The sequence below is a fragment of the Armigeres subalbatus genome, chromosome 3 (genome assembly GCF_024139115.2).
Source record: "Armigeres subalbatus isolate Guangzhou_Male chromosome 3, GZ_Asu_2, whole genome shotgun sequence".
NCBI lineage: Eukaryota > Metazoa > Arthropoda > Insecta > Diptera > Culicidae > Armigeres > Armigeres subalbatus.
The window spans coordinates 401,655,760-401,680,507 of NC_085141.1; the positions used below are offsets into that span (position 1 = coordinate 401,655,760).

Sequence of the window (24,748 nt, forward strand, 5' to 3'; positions counted from 1 at the left end):
GCTTTATATTCATTCATCAGCGTGGTTTTATGGTATTGAGCTATATCAAAACCAGAATACACGAATATAGTATACGCAGATAGAGAACTTAGCACACATCTAAAATGCACATAGATATGTCTTTCAGATTGTGTTTCAGAAATGGAATCGCAGTTTTTATTCTTTTTTAGTTTGCCAGGCTTCTTCTTCTTCTTCTTCTTCTTCTTATTGGCATTACATCCCCACACTGGGACAGAGCCGCCTCGCAGCTTAGTGTTCATTAAGCACTTCCACAGTTATTAACTGCAAGGTTTCTAAGCCAGGTTACCATTTTTGCATTCGTATACCATGAGGCTAACACGATGATACTTTTATGCCCAGGGAAGTCGAGACAATTTCCAATCCGAAAATTGCCCAGACCGGCACCGGGAATCGAACCCAGCCACCCTCACCATGATCTTGCTTTGTAGCCGCGTGTCTTACCACACGGCTAAGGAGGCCCCTAAGTTTGCCAGGCATGAAGAAATAATTTTCTCATACATAAATTTGTAACAAAAGGAAATAATTTCCTTCCGAATTCAACCTTTTATAGAAGGTTCGGAGACCCATAGTCTTATATACAATTAACTCGACGAACCAAGTTATTGCCTGTTAGTCCTTGTGTTTGAGCATATGATGCATGCAAAATTGTTGTCAAATTTTCATTCTCAATCGACTCCAATTGAGTGCAAGAAACAGCTGCTATGGACAGTATGAGCCGCTCACGCCATTTAGGATTAGGAGAGGAAAATTAGTTTGATACTCATTATTATGAGATTATAAGAGGAATGCTCTGCATCTCCGTGAGTGCCACGAGAAAGGAATCTTTGATTTGTTGAAAAAGTAATTCATGTGAAGCCACCGTGGTAAGCGACTAAATATTTATTGTAAACAAAGATATTTTGGAAACTCGAAGACGAAAACCGTGTTTCAAATCAATCCAACGTAAAACCATGTGCTTCGTTTAAAGTTTTCAGGAATCATGCCACGACATTGCCTCTTTGACAAAGTTGTACTGATCTAATTCATATCTGATAATATTTACACTCTGAGCCTGACGTATTAAATATTGAGTCGGATCGGATCACTTTTGAAAAAAAAATGGTATGGAATTGTTAAAGATATTTTGTCGTTTTCTGTTGGACATTTCTAACAAAATACCGAAGACGTATTTGAACCGGTGCACCGCGGTGCCAGCGAAAGTGGTACATGTCACATTGAACAAATTTTACAGGACGCATTTTTCCAAATACTTCGAAAATAAAATCAAAGTTGCAATTTTCTGGAACTCAACTGTACCAACGTTATGACTGATGTACCCCTAATAATAGTAAAACAGAAAAATGCGAAGTTTCTTGACAACCATATTGAAAATCAAAATAGGGTTAACATCTGTTGCGCATACTCATAACCAGCCTAAGACCAGAACAGTGTCATGAGTTCTATCCAAACGCTTCTTTACATTACTTAATAAAAAAAAGTGGTACTTCCCATTTACATGCCACTAGAACGGATATATCGTCCTACTGGTTAGACGCTGATACATAGGGGTGTCACCAACATTCCAGAATATAACAAAAATCTTGCTACTATTTTTGCAGCTTATCTTATATTTGGTTGACGATGGATACAATCTGCTCAGAAATTGAGGAAATTTTATATAAATAAAAATAAAAACAGCTTTTCCTTATAAATTTTGGCTTTAAACGCAGATAGAGAACAAAATAAGTAAGTGAACTCGTATACTATAGAAAGCGTTCAACAATAAAAATAAGCTCTAACTGTAAACTTTTATTACATTAACTAGTTCAATGCTATCCATTTAAGTTAAAAATAGCTTTATCCTTATATACCGCCGGAAATAAGTATAAAGACAAGCATGATTTTCATACATTTTCATCATGATTGAGGATCGATATCTCGATTCGTAGCGATTCGATTTGGCTGAAATTTTGTATAATTCGATCATCATGCATAGTTTAGAAGCGAAGAAGTGGTTTTCTACCTGTGGAACTCTCATCAATAGCTCAATAGTTCTCAAAGAGGCTGAAGACCCTCCGTTTCATTCAATTTAAATCCAGAATGTGCATTTTAAGAAGCTTTCGAAAATCAGGGTTTTCATTTTTCAAACGTATGCATATAAGGACTTGCATAATGGATAAGCTCCAAACCACCGATACATGATTGCATTCAGCAACTAAATTTTCTGAATAATTTTTTGTGATAGTGTAGTTTATTTCTTCTTTTTTAAAGGGTTATAACACTCGACCACTAAAAAGTTTCTGTATCGTTACGTTTACTCCTACCTGCTAATGTGTCACACCAGCAGATTTATGTGAACATAAATTGAATGAACGAAATTACTATTGTAATATATACCAGAAGTTAAAAGGTGTATATCTCCAGATTTAGTTGTCACTTTTTCGTTATTCCTTAGATCTTTGTAAACAGAGGCCGGTGGTGTTCAAACACAAAATCAGCAAAAATGGTTTATGTACCACTCATTTGTCGACTCATAATGGGATTATGTAGTAGGCGTTAATAGAAAAAAAAATCTATATAATAAAAATGAGTTGAGATTTCCTTCCTGACGATTTAACTCGCGAACGGGTTGATTGATTTGCAAGATTTTTTCCTTAATCGATTTGTTTTGGGAAACGCAAGGTTTGTATATACAAAAAGTTGGTGAATTTGAAATGTAAAAAATCATTAGAATACTATTTTGGGTCAGCTGTTGAGGAAACAAAACAAACGCACGGAAATTGATCTAGAGTGCGGTGCTGCAAATAGTTCATTATGACATTTTCACCACCCGGGCTAAGCTGGGTTTTTTTTCGCTAGTTAACATTAATTTTTGAAAACAGCTTTATGATTTTGTTCTGCGGCGCAGCCAAAAATTTTGATAATACACGACCGTACGAGACAGTATGGTTTAAGTCTAAATTTGTTTCGAAATTCCGCGGAATTCCGTTAAATTTCGTTTGAAGCTAGTTTTTTCAGGCGAAATTTTTGTAATTTTACGAAACGAAACGAAATCAAGAAATCTGATTTCGCCATGCTCAAATTCCGCGAAATTCCGCGGAATTTCGTTTCGAACCACCTGAAACGAAATTTTTCGAAATACCGCATATGCTTACTGTCTATAATAAGGCAAGAAGAGGAGATAATTCGTTCACTATAGAAGCGCGCTTGCCAGATATAATAAAGGATTGATACGGAGCAATTATATGTTTCAAAACTGCTGCTATGCTACACTTATCCAAGAAAGAGCCAATTTTTAGAACAATCTGAAAAAAAAAAGCCAAATGCTATTCTGAGAAAATCGGCAAAATGTTTTTCGATAAAATATTATATATTCAGTACATATTGCTTATATATTTTTTCCTTATTCTGGCCAAATTGACATCAAAATAAGAGAGCACATCAATCCTTATTGTCATTCTCAATTCATTCATATTTGCATTATTTCGAGCTAACGCCTATTTCTGAAGAAGGGACCACATCTACCATTGCCTTACTTCGTGGAAATGATTTCTTTTAAAGAATGGATTACATCCATATTATCTTATTTCGGACAAATAAGGGGTATTAAAGATAAATAGAATAATAACAATAATAATCTGGGGAAACACTCCCTAAAGAAGCGACGCATTTACCATTGCATTAGTCCGAGCAAATGCATTATTTTTGAAGAAGGAATCACATTTACCATTGCCTTAGTCCGGGCAAACGCAATATTTTTGTTTAAAAGGATTCACATCAACCATTGCCTCAAACTTCTTAAGAAGGTATTTACAGGACAAGAGTTTAATTTCGAAGATAAAAAAAATATTTACCAAAAACGCTTTCAATCGGAATTGCCGTTTGCGATTCTGCTTGGAAACTTGGAAATCATTCTACCCTGATATTTTTATAATTTAAAAACACATCTTGGAGGATCAAGAACATCTAATACTACGAAAGGATATTGAGCTGATAGGCGTAACATAGTTACGATGTACTTTGTGAATTGGATACCAGGGTCATATTTTTCTTTTGAAATCCTCATTCAAATTGCTATCAGAAATCAAGGAAGGTGTGATCCTTAATTTCAATCTAGGATAAAAATCACGAAAGCGAGGATAACTACTCCTGACCACGCCCATCTTCACCAAAGGATATTGCACTGGTAATGTTCAATAAGACACACTTGAACGTATCTTTAAACGCTGCTTTTTTTTGGACGCATACAGTCGATTGCGAAGATGTGTTTGTAAGAGGTACTATATTTTCGGGGAATTGTTCCATTCGGAGAAATGTTACATTCGGGAAAATTGCATTCGGGGAATTGTTACATTCGGGGAAATTACATTCGGGGAAATTACATTCGGGGAAATTACATTCGGGGAATTGGTTTTCGGGGAATTGTCGTACAATCGTTGCGACCTATTCAAATGTTGGTCTAGTAATATCAGTTCTTATCCCACTGAGTATCCCACTAAATAAAAAAATAAACCTAAGCATTCATTTTCTAATTTGACTTTGCTCAATACTATAAAACCACGCTGGCAAGACAATATGTAGTATGCATCAGCATAATTACATAATTCTTAAGTGAACTAAGGTTTTTAAACGAAATTTGAATCCGTATATGGAATATCGCACAATTCCTATAGTTTTATATACTTACTGATATAAAATTGATCAAATATGGGAGCACACGCTCCACGATGAATTCCTTTGAAAGCTGCATAAATGCTGGGGTATTGCTTTGTCGCCGATGTATCACATGCGGCGAGAATGCGGTGATTTATCACAGGCTACCTCTTCTGTTATTAAAACTCTATTGGTCGCAAACAGTTATTTGACTTCGAAAAAGTGAAATCAGAATTGCGTAGGGGTAATGACGGCTTTGGCAGGTTTTGTTCTATTATTTGCAGGGGGGTTTTTTATGACTGATTAAGCTCAAATTTGACCCAAACATTCTTTGCATATCAAAGAATATTGTGACCAAATTTCATAAAATTCGGTCGACAAAAACCCCGCTGCCAATAATAGAACAAAACCTGCCAAAGCCGTCTGTTTCCTACATAATGTAAATCCAATTTGATAGAAATTCCGCGGAAAAAAATAAAATTTCGTTTCGTTTCGAAAAATTTTGAAATTAATGAACCTTGATGTCATGATGTCTCGAAAGTAAATCTATATTTCGTTCCGTTTCGATCCGAAACAACATAGACATTTTAAATTTCGTTTCGTTTCGTTTCGTTAGGAAAAAGTGTGTTATCGCATACCCTTACACTGTACTTGCTAGTATTCCATTAGGAGACTGGAAAAGTATGACGGGATTGATACGGAGCTTGATACTGAACCTGTTGCGATTGATTCTCAAAGGGGTATGATTTACTAGCTACGTATGCAGATCGTGGATACGGTTGGATTTTGTGACTGTTGGAAATTCGAAAACGTATTCACAGGAGGCAGAGTATGTGTACGGCTGAACGGTACTCGCGAAGAATACGGTTGTGAAGCTGCAACGATGGGAAGCGGATTGGACTGTGGGTGGGTTTGCTGTTCCGAACGATTGATTCCAGGAAAATTACAGGGACTACTTGCAGATCGGAACGGATTTTAAGAAAAATGATGGGAAAAGTTACTGCAATCGTGTTGGGATTCTGGGATGAATCGAGCATTAATAAACTCATCGGTTCGGTCTGTACGGCTATTTCTACACCTGCCTTACTAGCAAACAGTTATTGCTCTAGACCTACCAATCGTGCTTCCAGTCGGTGAATCCAATCTAACTCGTCTTCGCTCGGCCAATTCCTCACGTACATTCTCTCTTCCTGCTCATCTTCTTGCTCATCAACCACAGCGACACCATCACCTGTGGTCTGCGTTCCAGAACCATTCTGAAACTGCTCCAGAGCATCAACCATATCAACAATAATTCCCTGTGGATTGGGTGAACCCCGTGACTCAGACAAAAATCGCACGACATACACACCATAGTGTATGAGACGGTACTACAAAACACATTTATTTGCATCATCTTTTCCCCCATCTTACAGACCTCTCAATTCGGAGCATCGTTTGGCACACATTTCTATATACTTTGTAGGATCAACTCAGATCAGATGATCTAATGACCACGCGTGAATTGACTTTGATTGAAATTAATGGCAATCTCTCCCCTGAACCGATTGAAAGGGGAATCACTTTTTTGATGAGTAATCCAATTCTTTTGCGTTCGGCGCCAGTGAAACTATTTTACTGACCGCAAGAATCAGATGGACCCCTGGCTACACCTCTGGACAGTGGTCTACCTACGGTGTCCACTTGGGGTGGGCTCTACAACAGTCTCGTTTACGATAGCCTGATTTGTTCAGATCGTTTAAGTGTAGTCGTGTTCCTGAGAGAGATTGGTTAATTTCCCGCGACTAGCTTCCCGCGTAGTTCTTGGGCTGATTATATACAAATTAGGCACAGAAAACAAGCACAAAATAAGCGAAATTGTTTTTCGGGGTCTGAACTAAATTGGCCCAAGAACCAAGCGGTTTTAATTGTTACCCTAAAATGGCGGGTCAAATTGGGATCAAATCCTATCGAAGGAAGTGGTTACCTCCAATATATGTTTTCGAGCTAAATCATTCACATGTTGTACATATGTACAAATCGAGATTCAGACATAGCAATGAATAATTATTGTTCAAAAATGTCTCGACATAAATGTTATACATACCTAATTATAGTTACATTTGTTATGGCCTCCAGTTCCAGTATTTCGGAACTGGCAGCAAATGTATAATATTAATAAATCCTATAAGATTGTGGTGTGTCCATTCCGATGATCACGAGCTAAACAAAAAGCACATCACTCCACACTGACTGTCGCATTCCGAACGTGGACAAACAAGCTCGTTCCGACGATGGACGATCAAAAATGGATAAACTCCGGCACGTAATCGCGCCGAGGAGCGTTCATAAATATCTTGCCTAATGGGAAGCTTTTAAATTGATTTTCCTTTTATTTTCACGTAGTTTCAAAATATATCGCCTCGTGCTTCGGGTGGACCACGATGCCCGACTGTCGTCAGCTGCTGCTGTTTCATATTCCCGACCACTTCTTGCAGAGTGCTTATGGTAGCAAATAAGGAATTGTTATGTGATTTTTTTTTCTCTCGTCCTATAGTGTCTTCGGCTGTGACTGAGGTTGTCACGCATTCTTGTGGCCGAAGTGAGGGTATCTAATGTACTGTTGAGCCCGGGACGGAAATTGAATGAGGAAAAACAAACAGAGACATCATGCCTTTTTCTATGTGCAAAGTTCTGACCGGCAGACAGAGGTGGGAGTTGGGGTGGTGAACGCTGATCGGAATCCGCTGTCGTCGAGGACGGCACTTATTTGTGGCTGGATTGTTGTCAGCATTGGACCCAATAAAGTGAATATTTTAACGAGAGTAGATTTGGAAGTCGATGTTGACAATTTGAGTGGGAATTTATGATGATTCAATGAGAGGTCAGTTAAACGAACATGATGAAAATTGATTTAATTAAAAAAAAAAAGATATTGATGGCTAATGGGACGAAAACAATATATTTGTCTTGAGAGTATCGTTGACAACTAGGTCACACGCAATGAAGCGGATAGTCATTATAAGCATTTGTTGAATTTAACTTTAATCACACCTCGTACTTGACTCGACTTAGTGAAGTAGGAACTAAGTGTACGAAATAATGAAGACGTCTTGTTACTGTCGAGTTTAGAATACGTATCTGTAAACCATGTTATCTTTCTTTCTTTCTTTTTTTATTTATTTATTAACAATTACCATATAGCAACATAAATAATCACATATTGATTTTCAATAACTACATACTGAATAAGATATTTAGATTCCGCTTAAATAAAGAAAAACTTCTTTCGCATGATTTCTAGGTAAATCGTTCCAATTTTTTTTCCTGGTTCTAATTACGAAAAAATATTTGCTTTCTCTATGATCTCCACTTAACCTTAGAATGTCGTTTAATTTATTTAATGATTAAAATTCTTTCGGCTTCTGAATCTATGACAAATGGTCGAAAGACAAATGGTCGACTGACAAAAGGTCGAAGAGACAAAAAGTCGAAGGGACAAAAGGTCGAAGGGACAAAAGGTCGAAAGGACAAAAGGTCGAAGAGACAGAAGGTCGAAATGATTAAAAAGACATTACAATTTAATACGTAAAGAGTCTCGAGAACGAAACGTTTTTATTTGAAATTTTATGAATTTTAAAGTTTAATAAGTTGTTGACTTATCGAATTCATATACGCGGTTGGAATTCATTTATTTCTCGGTTAACCTAATTTTTCACAGCCTTTTAAATCCCTCCTGAATTTTCTTTGATTTTTTGTGATTTTTTTCGTGGGGTTAATTCATTGTTTTATTGACGCTGAAGATCTTAAACGATTATATATATTTTATAATACATTTAATATACTTCTTATATACCTATTACATATATATCCATATGAACAAAACCTAACCTAGTAGTCTTTTAATATTAGGGAGATACCTGTTACGAAATCATTCAATGTGTTTACTGAAAAGTTTTTAACCATGGCGTAAATCCGTCTGTCTTTCTCAATTTCTTTTAAATTCCTTTTAGGGGCAGGAAACCCCTGCAGAACATTTAATACTTCTCCTTCGGTGATCTTCTGTTCCTTTTGGAAACATTCAATAGTTTGATAGAATCCCTTTTCTTTCGCAACCGTCTTCCATTTGTTATGCCAGCCTTCAAGCCTGTTGGTAGTACGAGGTTGGTTGTTCATTACGCATTGGCTTACGTTCCACAGATCTGTGGTGAACGTAGGTGCGCTTCTTACAAGGCTGCCATCATTTTTCCGTTTACGAACACGTCCTAGCACATAATTTTCTTCTACGTATGAAATAAACTGTTCTAGCTCAGGTGGAGCACTGGCAGCAATCATTTCAAACGCTTTCTCGACGTGCTCTAGTGGCACAAATGCGAGCGCCTCAATCTTCTTGAAGTTCATGAAAATGCTTTCATTTTTTGAATATACTCCTAAGAGACCACAATTCTGAATCCTTTTAAAAAAATTTTGAGTCAGATGGAAAAAGCATCCTTGACGCTTGCAGTCCGGAAAAACATTACCTATAGCATTGATAGCCGCTCGTTCAAAATCTGTCAAGGCCAATTCTGGATCCAACTCCACTCCAAATGTCTCGGCGATTTTTACCAATTCTTCGAGAGCGCACGTATACGTTTCTTCGCTTTTATTCGTAAGAAGCATGAAAACAAAAGGTAGATACCTTGCTGTATCTTCGGAGCCAATACATCCCATGATAGAATAAATTTGTTTGAATCCTGGTGGTGCGGTAGCGAACGTTCCATCGAGCATCCAAATTTTTGCGGTCGATAGACGGCGAAGATTATCAATCGTGGTGAATAGCAGAACAGAATCCGAAGTAGACAACAAAAAATCGGCACCGTCCAAGGTTTTTTTGTACTGTTCCGGAATATCATCATAGTTACCCGGGGTTGGTTCTGCAGGGTATTTAGCTGGTTGCCGTGATCGCTGACATATTTTTCGTTGGGCAGGTTTTGAAACCATAGTTTGCACCTATGGATAATTATCATCTATATTTTATGAGAATTCTTTAGATTTTGACCACATACCTCGTTGGGCACATCCTTTGCGCACTCTCGGATAGTAGTGATGGGAGGTTCACAGCGTGATACCGACCGACGTTTCAATTCACTTCTAAGTTTTCGGCACTGTACATGCAAGGGATTTGGAGGGTGGTTATGATTTGATGCATGTCCAAGAACATGAGCTGCGTTTTCTAACCGTGTTTGAATTGTTGCTTGGCATCGATTCTCCTGTTGCTTGACCCGTTTTTTGATGCAAGACCAATAATGAATGTCTTTGTTCTGAAATAAAAAGTTTTTATTTGTGAGTTTGCAAAATAATTATTTAATCCTAAGAATTTTTACCTTCTTATTCAAATGGTAACAGTATCCATTTTCCATTAGCATGGGTTTTCCTTTGTTGGTGTGCAAAATTTCCATCTCCGATATAACTTCTCTTGTCGCTGCTTTAGGAACACTTCCATCTGATCTTGAAGCGTCTTCGTGTATGGGTTCCGTCGTATCTTGAGCTCCATCCACTTCACTTGAATCTCCGTAGCCAACTTGTTCTTCGCTTTCCAGTTGTAGAGTTTCATCCTGATCCAGTGAAAGTGTACGCACCTGGCTTGCAACGTCTTCCGTATCGGTCAATGCAGAAAGTTGGTCGACCTCAGATGCTGTGAGAACGCAGTCCAAGCCAAATTCCTCCCAACTGTCCTGACCAGCGATTTGACTGAGATGAAAATCCATTGCGAAATGATGACACTTTTTATTTATTTCACCAGCCTACTACGAAAAATTCGTCTACCTTCCCATAGCTTTCGTTTTGAAATGTTGGTTTGCTTCCATGGATACCGTTATCACAAAACTTTGTTTCTAGAAACCCAGCCTACTACTAAAAAACTTCCTCTCCATTCCTACCGCTTTGAACTAATGGACTGTTTCCATGGACACGAGACTTTGTTATACTTCTAGAAAATTCATTATCAGATCGTAGTTCATTGGAGCATCTATTTCAATTTCCCAGGTAATATTTAAATATTTATTAGTGGAATTTCTGAATTAATTAAATGAACCTGGCGAGAATCTTGTTCATCTTACCATAATCTTCAGGGAAGAATTACATAAATCTATGACAAAAGGTCGAAGGACAAAAGGTCGAAAGACAAAAGGTCGAAGGACAAAAGGTCGAATGGACAAAAGGTCGAAGGGACAAAAGGTCGAATGGACAAAAGGTCGACGGGACAAAATGTCGAAAGGACAAAATGTCGAAAGGACAAAATGTCGAAAGGACAAAAGGTCGAAGGGACAAAAGGTCGAAATTACAAAATTGGTTAAAATTGAAAAGCCATAGTATTGAGAACAATACAAAGGAAAACTATGATGTAAGTACCGTCATCGGGGGTGACACTTGGCCAAATAAGGGTCAGGTTGGCCCATGTTTTCAACAAATTCAGCACAAGGAAAATGTAATATAATATACCTTTTTGAGCGATTCACATAGCCGACCTACAGACTGTTCGATGGCCCAATCTTGACTTGATCCCACAACCTCTAATTTCTACACAAAACTCTACCACCAATGTACATTCATTCATTTATTTAGTTTACATCTAAACAGAAACCACTGAATTAACAATTTGACGCCACAATAAACGAGCTAATAATTCGAGAACACGGAGTTCTTTTATAAAAAAAACTTAAACGTCTAACTATCTTCACTGTTCACAACCAACTGATTTATTATACTCAACTAAACTACATAACAAGTATCCTGAGACTTCACTGCTTCGGTAGGTACACGTTCGATGATCGCCCTCGATGTCGTTCGCCTGGTTCTGCTGATGCGCCTTGATGTTGCTAACTCCAAAATGCTGACACCGATGGGAACGTCGATGGTCCTTTTGTACACCGCCAAAGATGGTCCTAAGCACCCGTCTCTCGAATACTCCGAGTGCTTGCAAGACCTGCACAATCATGATTATATCCTGAAACACTAATGCAGGATCTTTCATGCTGTGTACCATGAGAGAAATTTAACAAACATAACAAAATACAACATCACGCATGTTTGAGTGTTAATTAAAATGACCCGTACGGTTGAATCAGCGAATAATGTGCATAATGTAAACTGTTATGTGCGGCTTAAGGCCAGTCTTTGTGTATATGCTTCGGTGCTTATTTCTTATTTAAAATCAATAACAACGTCACGTTGAATTGAAACCAACAACATCCCCATCTAATACATGATAATGAGTGGAAAATGAATTTGACACATATTTATATAAGAGACTGACAATCTTCTGATTCTCCATGATCGACATCGGATTGTAATGTATCCAGCTTTCCACGCTCGATAATGGCGGCTTGTCGGTGTATAAAAATCAATCGGTCACTGTACTGTTTGACACTAGCTGGAGGAAAGCCCACTGGCGTTCCTGGGTGAGGGGAAGGGAAAAAAGCCTTTTCGCCAGTGAGTTTTCCTCCAGCTAGTGTCAAACAGTACAGTGACCGATTGATTTTTATATACCGACAATCCGCCATTACCGAGCGTGGAAAGCTGGATAGGAATGTATAGGAAGTCGCGTCGGAGGAATAATTAATTATACAACACTGAATCAAACATACCAGAACCAACGTATTTCACTCAAACATGCACTCGAAGCGATACGTGTTACAAGAGCACGATCTAACAAGTATTAATTTTTCAGTTCTCATCCCGAGAACTAATCATAATCATACAATGCTCGCCCTGGCTGCTGAGTATTCACTGTAAATTGGTTAAAGAACTGCCCATGAAATAAAGAAGGAGAAATCTCTGGGAAATGTAATAAGCTAGATTTTTTTTCAGAAACATGTTTTCAAACTTGTCGTATTTTTAGTATTTTTCATGTATACAGAATTACAGATTTTTAAATTTTGTCCATTCGACCTTTTCTGCCTTCGACCTTTTGTCCCGTCGACATTTTGTCTCGTCGACCTTTTGTCCTTTCAACCTTTTGTTCCTTCGACCTTTTGTCCAACCGACCTTTTGTCCCATCGACATTTTGTCTCTTCGATTTTTTGTCCGTCGACCTTTTGTCTTTCGACCTTCTGTCCCAAAGCCGAATTACATATATGTCTACCTTCCATTTTCAGGTGGATATGAAGAATATGATGAACGTATTATCTAAAATCTATTATGAACATACATATTCCTCCGATATACTGTTTACCGTCCAAGACGTATGTGGTCCGGCATATAAGTGGCCAAACTATATAAAAAAAATTATAGTGTCACCATCTTTCAACTATTCGGAACGAATCAAGCTTTTGACGTTTTTTTGGGTGAACGGATTTCGTGATCACGATGGATGGTATCAGTTTGTCGTTAAAATAAAAGGAACGTCATTTTTTAAGTACAAATCAGAGATTGAAAGTTTATATAAGTTTATACAACGAGATGATATAAAACTTAAATATTTTTCATATTGTGTTGTTCATAACCAGTATGAATATTTGGATGGATCGAAAAGGTATAAATCGTAACCATATAAGCATACATATAATAGTAATAATTATGTTATTGAAATAAAATTATGAAATACTATTCCAAGGGTAAGCATTGTAATCAAAATATCTACAAAACTAAATATTGGATAAAGAACTGCCCATGAAATAAAGAAGGAGTAATCTCTGGAATATGCTATTAGCTCCATTTAACTTGAGGTGTGTATTTTGTATCATATTTTGCAACGCTTCAATCATGTGTATACAATTGAATATCGTAAAGTTTTGTGCCTTCGACATTTTGTCCATTCGACTTTTTGTCCATTCGACCTTTTGTCCCTTCGGCTTTTTGTCCCTTCGATCTTTTGTCTCTTCGACCTTTTGTCCTTCGACCATTTGTCCCTCGACCTTTTGTCTTTCGACCTTCTGTCCCACAGCCATGCTTCTACAATGCTCAGCTGATGCGTGGTTTCTTGTGCCCATTTTAACTGTGACCTTTGCTGTAAACCCCAAAGCCTAACTCATTTAAAATGATTATCTTTACTTCAATCTATGGCGAAAATTGATTTAAATTGCTCATAACTAACTACACAGGCAGGCCCGGCCATTCATGCTTGGCACGAAAACATATCCCATTCCATCCATCACTTTTTGTTCCATTTTTTCTGTGTGTTTGTGTGAACAGAATATCACTGTTTATGGTTCGATATTTTTCGCTATTCGTTAGAGTACCAGACTGATTATGTGGTTCCTCTCTATTTGTTGGCATTACATCCACCACTGGGACATTGCTGCCTCGCAGCTCAACATTCAACAAACACTTCTAGGTTAGGTTATTATTTTTGCATTCGTATACCCTGAGAGTAACACGTTGATAAACTTATGCTCAAAATGAAAAAATGTCCACATATCACTAGGCCAAGGAAGGCCTTTTATTTGTGTGTCTACATTTGCTTACACAATTTAGACTGCAAAAAAAACTTTTTAAGGATCGCTGTTTGGTAACCACCGGTGCAGCAGAGCACAGTTCTATCCCATTGAGCTTACCGTTGTGCACGCTTTCCTTTGTTTCCATCATTCATCAGCACTGCCAGTCCTGACTGCCAGTGTGGGGACCATGTGGGATGGTTCGGTCTCATTCTCCCGGCAGGCCCTCATGAAGTACGGGTCTATTGATGATGGTCTGGTTGATGTCCCTTCGGAAGCCACTCAACAGCGTGTTCAACGTGATTCACGTAAAAAAATGCGCAAAAAAATGACAGTACCTTGTTCAACGAAAAAAGTGGGACTGGAAATGCAAATCGGCTGGTGTGAACCCAAAGGGGACACTCGGACTATAGCTTGTAAAACAATTGTTGCTCTGTGTTTTTCCACTGGGTATGAGAAGAGCATTACAAAAACATGCATGCTTTGCCTATTGTTGGAAAGATGAACAGGAAAAGGCTTTCATGTTGACAAAATTACAGCATAACGGTAGAACGACCAGGAGTGACTTGTATACATAGCTAACATAAAAATTTAAAAACAAATTTGGTTAAGATTATTTGTTGACACAAATCGATATAAGCAAAGTAGTTCGTGAGTTTCATTAGAGTTTGGGCCAATGATATTTTGCATCAACAGTTATTGATAGTTTTAGCGATGGAAAGTGCATACCTAACAATAATTGCGCATAATACAAATTTAGTGACTATACAGTTGAAATTAATTCTTTTCAAAAGTTGAATAAGGAAAATTTAAAATAGACCATTGCCGACGATAAATTTCCTTCTAATTAATCCCCTCTTTATATCTCGAATATATATCATTTGGTTTGTCAACTATTCATCATTGTTTGTATGAATCTAAAAAAGAACAAATATTTATCATGACTGCTTCTCGTGAAACAAAGAGTGAAAAAATCAACATCATTTTCGTTCTCGTTCGAACTTTCAAATAATAATGACAAGCGATAAAAGAGATATACCTATGTATAAATATCTCATGATCATTATATAGACTGTTCCAGCAATTATAAGCACACTTGGCTTTAAAAATATGGCAAAAAAAAATCATTTTTTACAAGTTTTTGGCTATGTATAGTTTATTATCTTGTCTGCATTCTTCTACTGTCGAGTTTTGGCGATTTCATGGAATATCCAGCTTTCCACGCCCGGATGGCGGATGCTATAAATAATTTCAACAGTAACTGCTTCCAGACACTGAACTTAAATTTCGATCGTAGTAAACCATGATTTGCCTGATTACTGTTTCCAACGACTTGTTTATTATTTCTCGCGCTTAGTTTCATATGGGCGTAACTATATTGATCGATTTCTTTTAATCGATTTTATATTTTGTTAATAACTCAATAGTTTCAAAAGCTACTACCGTGATTATTGATTCTGGTGAAAGGTACAATCATCCTTTATCACACCAAACCATTAGGGGCAGCAGGGACTTTGTCCCTGGGACTTTGTCCAAGGGCTTGACGACCCCTCCCCATGGCCACTGCGAGTTAGACCGGGACCATCATCCCTAACCCCTAATCCCAAGGCGTCAAGCGACCCGTGTCGAGGGATGCATGGCCAGGGGGTGAAATAATAAGCTAGGCCTTTAACGGAGCCTGTGGGGTACCTGGGCACCCTCCACAGTAATTGTCCCTTACCGCGTTATGCTGGGCTCTGGCGTGGTGGACCTCTTTTCCCGAGCAACTCGTGGGACCAAAATGGAAAACCAAGTCAATTCTTCAATTAGTGGTAGTAGTGTAGGCGACAACCCCTTCACAAGAGGTGGGTTGTTCAGGTCTCCGCCTAGGAGGCCAGAGGCAATAGTCGGCAGCTCAGTGCGCAGCGCCAGCGTGGGTCACTCAACCTTCCTCTCGGCTATAAAAACGCCGGAAGGGGTTATTGACGGCCAATGGCTTGTGAAGGCGATGAACCGCAAACGCGATGGGCTTTCGGCCTTCGAGGTGGTGACGGAACAGCTGGACGCCATCATCGACTTTGCGTCATCGAAGCATAATATCAGCAAGGACCTCAAGAGGAGCTAGCAGAAACTTCGAAAGTCGATGCTGGACGATAAGCTGGAGAGGGCGGTCGGGACGGCCAAGTGTAAACCCGTGAAATCGGTGGAGTCGAGGTCTACCCAGACTGAGGCCCAAGGATTCGCGGACTCGGGCAAGGTCGAGTCGACCGAAGGCGTGCCAGCTGAGGCGGTGGTGCCAAAGCCTACACAGGCTGAGGCTCAAGGATGTGCGGGTGCGTCTGGAGTGACTGCTCCAACGGAGCAGACACAAAAACGGGGGAGACAGTCTCCAGGGGATGAGCTCCCTGGGGGCCGCTCCAAAGCGCGGAGGGTTACTACCCCGAACAAGGGTAGTGGGGCTGGGAAGCTGAACCCCGGTCAGGTACCTCCAAAACCGGGGGAGGAAGGACCTGGAAAGGTCCGTCCACTCAGGCAAGACGGTGGTAAGGGGTTACGGCAGGCTGAAAGTTCTCAGCCGCATCAGACCAGGGAAATAGAGGGGAATGACGCCTCCTGGACCCTGGTCAAGAACAAGAGGAAACCGAAGACGTCAAGGGCCGAAAAGAAGGCCCAGGCGAATGAGGGTAGCAAGAAGTCTAGGGTAGGCGCCAATCGCTCCAGGGACGATGCCCTAGTCATCACGGCGGACGAGGCTAAGTACTCGGATGTTTTGAAGGCGATGAGGAGTGACGTCAAGCTCGGTGAACTCGGCGCCGACGTACGTCGAATAAGACGTACCCGGATGGGCGAGATGATACTCGAGCTGAAGCGGGGCGTCTCGCAAAGGGCGCCGCCTACAAGAAGTTGGCGGAGGAGGTCCTAGGCGAGACGGTCAAGGTGAGGGCACTCACGACGGAGGTGAATCTAAGGGTTAAAGACCTGGACGAGATCACTGAAGTCGAAGAGCTCGTCACGGCACTGCGGCGACAGTGTGAAGTGGAGACGCCCACCGCAGCCGTTCGGCTACGGAAAGGTCCGGCAGGGACGCAGGTAGCATTGGTTCGGCTATCTGCAGCGGACGCCTCCAAGGTAGTCAAGTTAGGGAGCGTCAAGGTGGGATGGTCGGTATGCCCTGTGCGCATATACGAGCAACCCGAAGTTTGCTTCAAGTGCCTGGAACCGGGGCACAAGCAATGGGACTGCAAAGGCCCTGACAGAAGCAATCTCTGCCGACGCTGCGGATTGGAGGGACATAAGGCACAATGCTGCACGAACCCTCCCAATTGTTTGATTTGTTCCAGCAAAGATGTGAACAGCAAGCACCCCATGGGGGGCTCGATGTGCCCGGCGTTTAAGCGTGCTGCAAAATCAAAGTGCAGGTAAAGCAGCTGGCTTGCTCGGCTTCGCCCGAGTGTTTGGTGTGCGCAGGTTTAGAGGAAACGGCGGAACACGTGTTGTTCGTGTGCTCACGTTTTCGCGCAATGCGTGACCACATGCTTGCCACATGTGGTCTGGACACTACCCCGGACTACCTAGTTCGGAGGATGTGTAAAGACGAAGTTGGCTGGAACGCCGTTTTATCGGCTATCGCCCAAATCGTCTCGGAGCTACACAGAAGGTGGCGCGTGGACTCAAGGATGGCTAGTTCAGGCGCAAATAAGAGGTGGTCCAAGGGATCGGAGTCGGCTTCATGGGTCATACCGGTGGTCATGCTCTGTGGTCGAACTCGATCCCGAAGAACAACATGGTATCGTCGCTTTCGCGGCGTCGGTCAACCGGGCGGGTTCCGAGCCCGAGGACGGAAAGGGGTCCTCGTCAAGGCTGGGGCAGGCGTAGGCCTCGCGTCGGCAAGTCATTCTTGATACCAGTCGTGCAGAGGGAAGCAGGCGCGAAGTCGACCCTGCCCACCTTCCGAGGACATAGGGCGTGGTAAGGCCACCTGGAAAGCCGGCAATGCGCTGGCACGATACCATGGTTCTTCTAAAAAAGCGAGTCACGATGTTCGATGCTGCAAGGACACGCAGCTAACCTCGAGGGTGCGTCATGCACTGGCCCCCCTTTGAAGCATTACTTTCTGGTTGTACCGAAGGGACGATGGGCTTGGCGGCAATGGAAACGGTTTAGCTGGTCGGGGATGCAGCCCTGCCTCCCTCATTGGAGGTGGCCCCTAACCCAGCACTTCCTGGTCAACCCAGGATGTCTGTTGAGCAGATTCCCCCTCCATTGTTTAGGAAGAAAAAAAAAAAACACCAAACCATTAAATCATTGACAAACTAGTGCAATTCGGTACAATAACATCAACGAAGAGAAATCGATCTATACAGTTACGCCCCTATGAAACTAAGCGCGAGATTTATCAACAAGAAAATTTATAAATGGCTCTAAAGAGGTTTCAAGCGTAAAACTATTCTAAAGCTAATTTAATAAAATTTAAAAATCAATCTTTGTTTACAGAGCACTGCGAAGTTACTTTAAATATGTGCATGTCCATAGGTTCTACTGTCTGCCACAACTGATCAGTTGATCTCAGGTGGACACGGAATGCTTTCTCCTGATTCGCAATTATTACCAGTGACGGTGTAAAAACCTGACTCTGTGATACAGAGGAGCTTTTCTCGATGAAATTTGGAGAAACCATCAATATCGTACAACTCAAGCTCTGCCCTGATTCAAAAAACATTACAATCCCGGTACTCTTAGCCGATGATCGTCACATTCACAGATGGAGCTCATTGACTTGAGAGAACAGGCTTCGAATCTCTGCTGCCCTCTAACGCAGCTTGATTGGTCATACCTATTTTTAAATCATGTCATAAATATAGATAAAAATATGCATATTATCAGCTCTATTTCTGAACAGCAATGCAACGTTTTTTTGTACTAAATCTTTAGGCATGAACCATTCTGTTATTCCTGAATTTAAATAAATTGAACTTGAAAGTGACAGTTAAAAAAAACACAAATTCTTCAGTTGTAAAATTTGCTAGTCATAAGCAATTCGATGACTGTCGAAAATAATCCTGCTAGCAGGACATCAAAATATATACATAAACCCGAATTTTGTCTTTTACCATTCACTTTTTGACTTGATCAAGCCGCAAGGTTCAAGAATGCCGGAATAGCGAGGGTTTACTACCCGTTCATCATAAAAGGGTGCACAAGACCCAGGTTCTGTATACTTGAAACTTCTTCATTATTTTAGTATCAACTTAGTCCATAAAAAACAACGATCGTGCTCGGGTTTGATCTATACTCTTGCGCGGTATATTTACTACTCCCGATCCGCCCAATTCAATAGTGGATTTACATGTTCAGTTTAGGCTATTGAGAGATCTAAGAGACCTAAGCGTTGGTCATTGACCTAAGCGTTAGTCTAGGATTAATTTTATAAAACAATACGAATTCGAATAAATTTACAGCTTGATATATCAATGATGGATACTGAGCAATATTCCTTTCGAAAAGCTGAATTGAAAAATAAATTCAATATCCAGATTCAACTGTCTGAACGCCATCCAGGAAACTAAAAATTTTGATAGAATCATAATGCAAATCAGATTCCGTCTCGTTTATTAAGACCCGTTGTTGCATCGATCCTACGACCTGCGATATAATTATTTAATAACATGGACAACCGCGAAGCCACCTTCTACCACTAAGAAAATTAAAATATTGAGTACAATTGCCGCATCGCATAATCAGCTACATTTTTTGCTATACTAGGATCTAGCGTATGCTGGATTACGAACTTGCGCTTTTCCGCCTACGTATTTTTTCAAAGATTTCAAGGTGACGGAATCATCTTTGGAATCAGCTCTTCAGACACCATCGAATTCGAGAAAGAATTAATACCACGTATCCACGTATCCATGTGACGCCATTATTTCTAATAATCAGCTCTACCCTTCTTTCCTAGGATAGCTTCTTTCTAATGGCTCAATACGAGCCTGAGATTCAGGTCATTCTGTATATGGAACTGCGCCAATACGAGATGAAAAGAACGTTCGTATCCTAGAAAGAAATATTTTAAATTAATGAATTTGAAAATGACGATAATACTGATTAGAAAAATATGTCCACGAATCCAGGGAAAATGTCCATGTTGATAAACAATAAACAATTCATTGGATCCTAGGTCATTAGGTCATTGGATGCAAAAAATCAAGGATTGCTTGGAGCAAAATTTTAGTTCAGCGTCTGGAAGCAGTAACTGTCAAAATAATTTCAAGCATCCGCCATTATGGCGAGCGTGGAGAGCTGGATAAGTCATGTTTTAGGAAAACCGTCTAAGACGTATTAAGTACTGTCCATTTAATTCCACCAGTTAATTTTCGTTATCTTTGCAGATACGTATTTCGACCACAACTGTGTGGTCGTCTTCAGTGTCTTGACTCGACTTTTTCTTTTTTTTCTTTTTTCTTTTTCTTTTCATGTTTTAGGATTTCTTCCTTCAGACGGTTTAAAATATTGTGACCGTAAGAGAATTAAAGCCATTGGAATTTCACAGGGTGCCGCTCCGGAAATCGTCAAATAAATGTCGAGCCCTTGTTTTCACTTTCTCAGCATGTTTTTTTGTTTTATTTGTTTTTGTTTTATTGTATTGGCTTATGACTGGATTTTTAATGAACCTCAACATATATCAAACGCCGAAGTAATTTGATTGTTTTGCCACGCTGGTATCAATTGATAATTATTTACCTAGAAAACGTTTTGCACTTTTTCGAGGTTTTCTAACCTTCGCAACATATTGACAACCACTTCTAGACGACAATACTAACATTCCTATACACTTCCAGTGGAATTTTGACTGATCTAGGGTATCCAATCATGGTTTGAACCAATTAAAATCGAAGATTACTTAATTACTTAGTTCTAGACTTCTGGCTTAAGGCAGGTTTACAGTTCGGAAAACGTGTCCGCGGGATTTGTTACGGTATTCTGCTCCGGGTTTTGTCAGGGAAAATTTTCCGCCGATAAGTCTCCACTGTCAAAACATTTTCCGTGATTGGGCTTACACTTTAGGATTTTGCTTCGGGTTTTGAGAATCTGCGTATCCGCGCCCGTGCTTGAGTTTACACTTCTGGGTTTTGGTTTGGATTTCTTTATACAAACACATACGAGCGACAAGAGGGAAAGATAGCGAGAAGAGGGAGATATAGCAGGAAAAAGGGAGAGAGTGAGTGAGAGAGATTGAGTGGAAGAGTGAGAAAGAGAAAATGAGTGAGCGTGTGAGTGAGAGTGAGTAAGAGCAAGATTAACGGGCGCGGGTATTAGTCGTTTGGCAACGCAGTATCATCACTTGACATTTTACCGGTCGCTACTAAACGCGATGTTATAACAGTAGCGCAACTGACAGGTGACCAACTTTGGTAGCGCGGTAAGAGAGCTGCTATTTTTTAACTGTCAAACGTCAAACGTCACCGGTACGAAATACAGCAACCAAATTAATAGCCGAAAACAGTGACCGATACGAAAAAGAGTGATTACCTAAAATAACAGCGCTGCGAAGGTGATCAAAATACTCGCGCCCATTAATGATGCTCTAAGTGAGTGAGGGTGACTTAGTGGGAGAGTGAGTAGGTCAAAGTGAGGGTGAAGTTAGTGAGTGAGTGAGAGTGAATGAGTGAATGAGTGAAAGTGAGTGAGTGGGTGAGATTTAGTAAGTGAGTGTGTGGGTGAGAATTAGTAAGTGATTGTGTGGGTGTGATGTTGAATGAGTGAGAGTGAGTGAGTGAGGTGAAAGTGAGTAAGAGTGAGTGAGTGCGTGATACACACTTAAATCGAGAACTTCAGCTAGGTAATACTTTTTACCGATTCTACCCGGTGAACATTTATTTGAACCGAGAGGTCAGTGAATTTCTACCGACCACTTAGACATGCAATCGAATTTACAGGATGTCGGTAAAATAGATTACCGAGCTACTCTGTTCAACAAATTCTGATTGAAGTTATCAGAAAAAATACCGAGTCCTCAGTGAAAGAAATATGCATTGCTGTGCTTACGGCAATACTTTTACCGAGTTCAGTTCACACTCGACTGTCATGACGCTTGATGTGGCGCCATATTGTGTATTCTTTTTTCGGATTTCTAAACTACGTAGTAGTTTTTGCTCGACTATTTGTGCGGGATTGGAGTTTTAATCAAATAGTATTTTGAACAATAATGGTGTTTAGGTAAGTATAGCAGCGATCTAACTCACAACCAGAGCAAATAGAAAGTAAACTATTTGAATTTTCAGAAAGTTGATGACTGCGCGTCCGTTGGGCTTCCCGTTCGCGGAAGCGAATGCAGCGGAAACCAGTGTTCGAGAGTATTCTTGTCCGAGGCTGCACGAAGCATAAATTCATCCTGATAGTTGGGCGCCGCAGTCGAATCTCTAATGTAGCCTTATACCTCAGGAATCGAAAATACCACCCCATTATACATACATAGGGATCAAAATCCAACGGAAGAATCTCGCGAGGTGTGAGGATATTTACCGTACTCAGAACGAGTTGGGTAACGAGTTGAACTATTTACCGAGGTGGGTACCGAGAGCTCAGTTGTTGAGAAATCGGTAATCTGGTAACTGAGCCCGGTAAATAAAATTAAGTGTGTAGTCAGTGATAGAGTGGTTGAGAGAGGATGAGTGAGAGGTGGCCGTCTTACTACTGACTATTTCACACTTCTCGTTCTAGCTTCTCAATTTTTACTGCTCACTTTTTGCTTCTTACTAGTCATTTCTCATTTAACTTTTCTTACTTCTCATTCTTAATTCTCACTCTTAATATTAATTTCTTCTTTTCTCACAACTTTTCATTTTCACTTCTCATTACTCACTCTTCACTTTTCTTTTCTTACTCCTCGAAATTCACTTCACACTTCTCATTTTTCATTTGTCGCGTCTCAATCTCACTACTCACTACACAACAAATTTCTCACTTCTTACTGCTCAACTCTCACTTCCCAATCCAAATTTTTAACTTCTTACTTCTTATTCTCACTGCTCACTTCTTATACTCACTTCTCACTTATCACTATTCACTTCTTCACTTTCTTACAACTCATTTCTCACTTCCCATTTTTCACATAACTCACTTCACACTTTTCACTTCTTATTTTTCACATCTCGCGTCTCATTCTCACTACTCAGCTCCCGACGCTACTAATTTCTTTCTTTTCACTTCTAATTTTACATGTATTTCTTATTCTCACTGCTCACTTCTCATTTCTCGCCTCTCATTACTCAGTTTCCTCTTCACACTTCTCACATTTATCATTTTTTACTATCTACTTCACTAGGTTCTTTACATAATTAATTTCCGTCAGAGATTACGCATTTCCCGTGCGGAATAAATTCAAACGGAATTGTTTCCTCGCGGAGGAGAGACTTCTTCTCCTGTCACGGGAAACGCAAATCCCGCACCCATTTAAATTACATGGGATACCAAATCCCGGGACACGTTTTCCGAACTGTAAATCGGCCTTTAACGTGTTATTCGGCTTCTCCGTCGTTTGGGAGATCGAAGTAAGCCTTGCGCGCGGCCGGTGGTGTTTTATTTAATGACAGCAATTTTTCTGCTCTCGTGTTTTCTAATTTGACTGGTGTTACTCCGGGAATTTTTCTTCAAGATCTTGGCCCATAGATTACTTCCGCGGAGTGCGCGAATGTTTCGTCCTGGATCAGATTTTTTTTTCGTGTCAGATCGCGAGTTAGATTTTCCTGCGAGGGAGCAGGAAAAAGTGATGTTTGTGCCGGGCCATTATCAAGGATGTGTCGTCTAAATTGCGTTGTTTGGCAGAGTCGAAAGCTAATATCCGGAGAGTTTGTTCCATAATAGAAGATTCAATCATCTCAGGACTTAGCTTTGAAGCAATTTTTCTGTCTATTTTTTTTATTTTATTTTTTTTTTCAAATAAAACAAAACATATGATTCTGTAAAACTAGTTCTGCTCCGAGTTGGCCGGTTCAACCCAATTTCTCTCCTAATTTGCGTGCACCGGTTCTTAACAATATTAACAATTGTATCGGAAAATATCGAGATGGACAACTGTTTCTGGAGTATGATGTTTCCGTTTAAGCCACACGAACATTCTATTGAATAGGACCCTGAGATGCGTATTTCTACTGGATGCGTGGAGCAACATTTTATTACCCGGTGAGCTCATTTCATGCTATTTTTAATGTATAACTAAAACTATTCATTGTGATGAATTGCAAAGTTTGATACATGTATGTAGTGCTCAGTCTTCACATGCATTTACAAACCAACCTTCCCCCGTTTTGTTCCATCCGCACATGCTTTTCTTGTTAAGTGCTTTCAAAATCCAACTTGCAAAATATGTGTGAATCAATTCATCTCTAGGTTGAATCAACTTGAATTTTAGTTGTGTTGCTCATACACTTAATCGTCTGACAGATCTTAAAACAATTTCTCGTTGAATAAATAGGAATCAATGGTTTAGTTTGTTTTCCTATTTTAAGGAAAAAAGCCCAGATTAATCCACCTAGCGGTGATGATGCCTTTCTCGCTCTTTATAAAATGTGTCGAGAAAAATTCTTTAGAGAGGTCAAATAGAACAAATATAAAGCAATTAATGGTTTTGACTCGTGGAGAAACCATATCAAAACCGTCATAAAATCGGTTGTAGATGAAATCAGGGCAGAAAAATTTTAACATGTTAAAAATCGAGTCATCGCTGT

General features: G+C 40.0%; 1 protein-coding gene across 1 annotated transcript in view; it reads right to left on the reverse strand.

The window, feature by feature from the left end:
• Positions 1-10,379, reverse strand: part of LOC134223025 (uncharacterized) — a 62,180-nt gene extending 51,801 nt beyond the window's left edge. The window contains exons 1-4 of the mRNA XM_062702163.1: positions 9,996-10,379; positions 9,678-9,932; positions 8,824-9,621; positions 5,769-5,951 (exon numbers count right to left, since the gene is read on the reverse strand). Of these exons, the coding sequence (XP_062558147.1) occupies positions 5,769-5,951; positions 8,824-9,621; positions 9,678-9,932; positions 9,996-10,379 (1,620 nt within the window). The remainder of the gene's footprint in view (positions 1-5,768; positions 5,952-8,823; positions 9,622-9,677; positions 9,933-9,995) is intronic.
• Between the last annotated feature and the right edge of the window lie 14,369 nt (positions 10,380-24,748).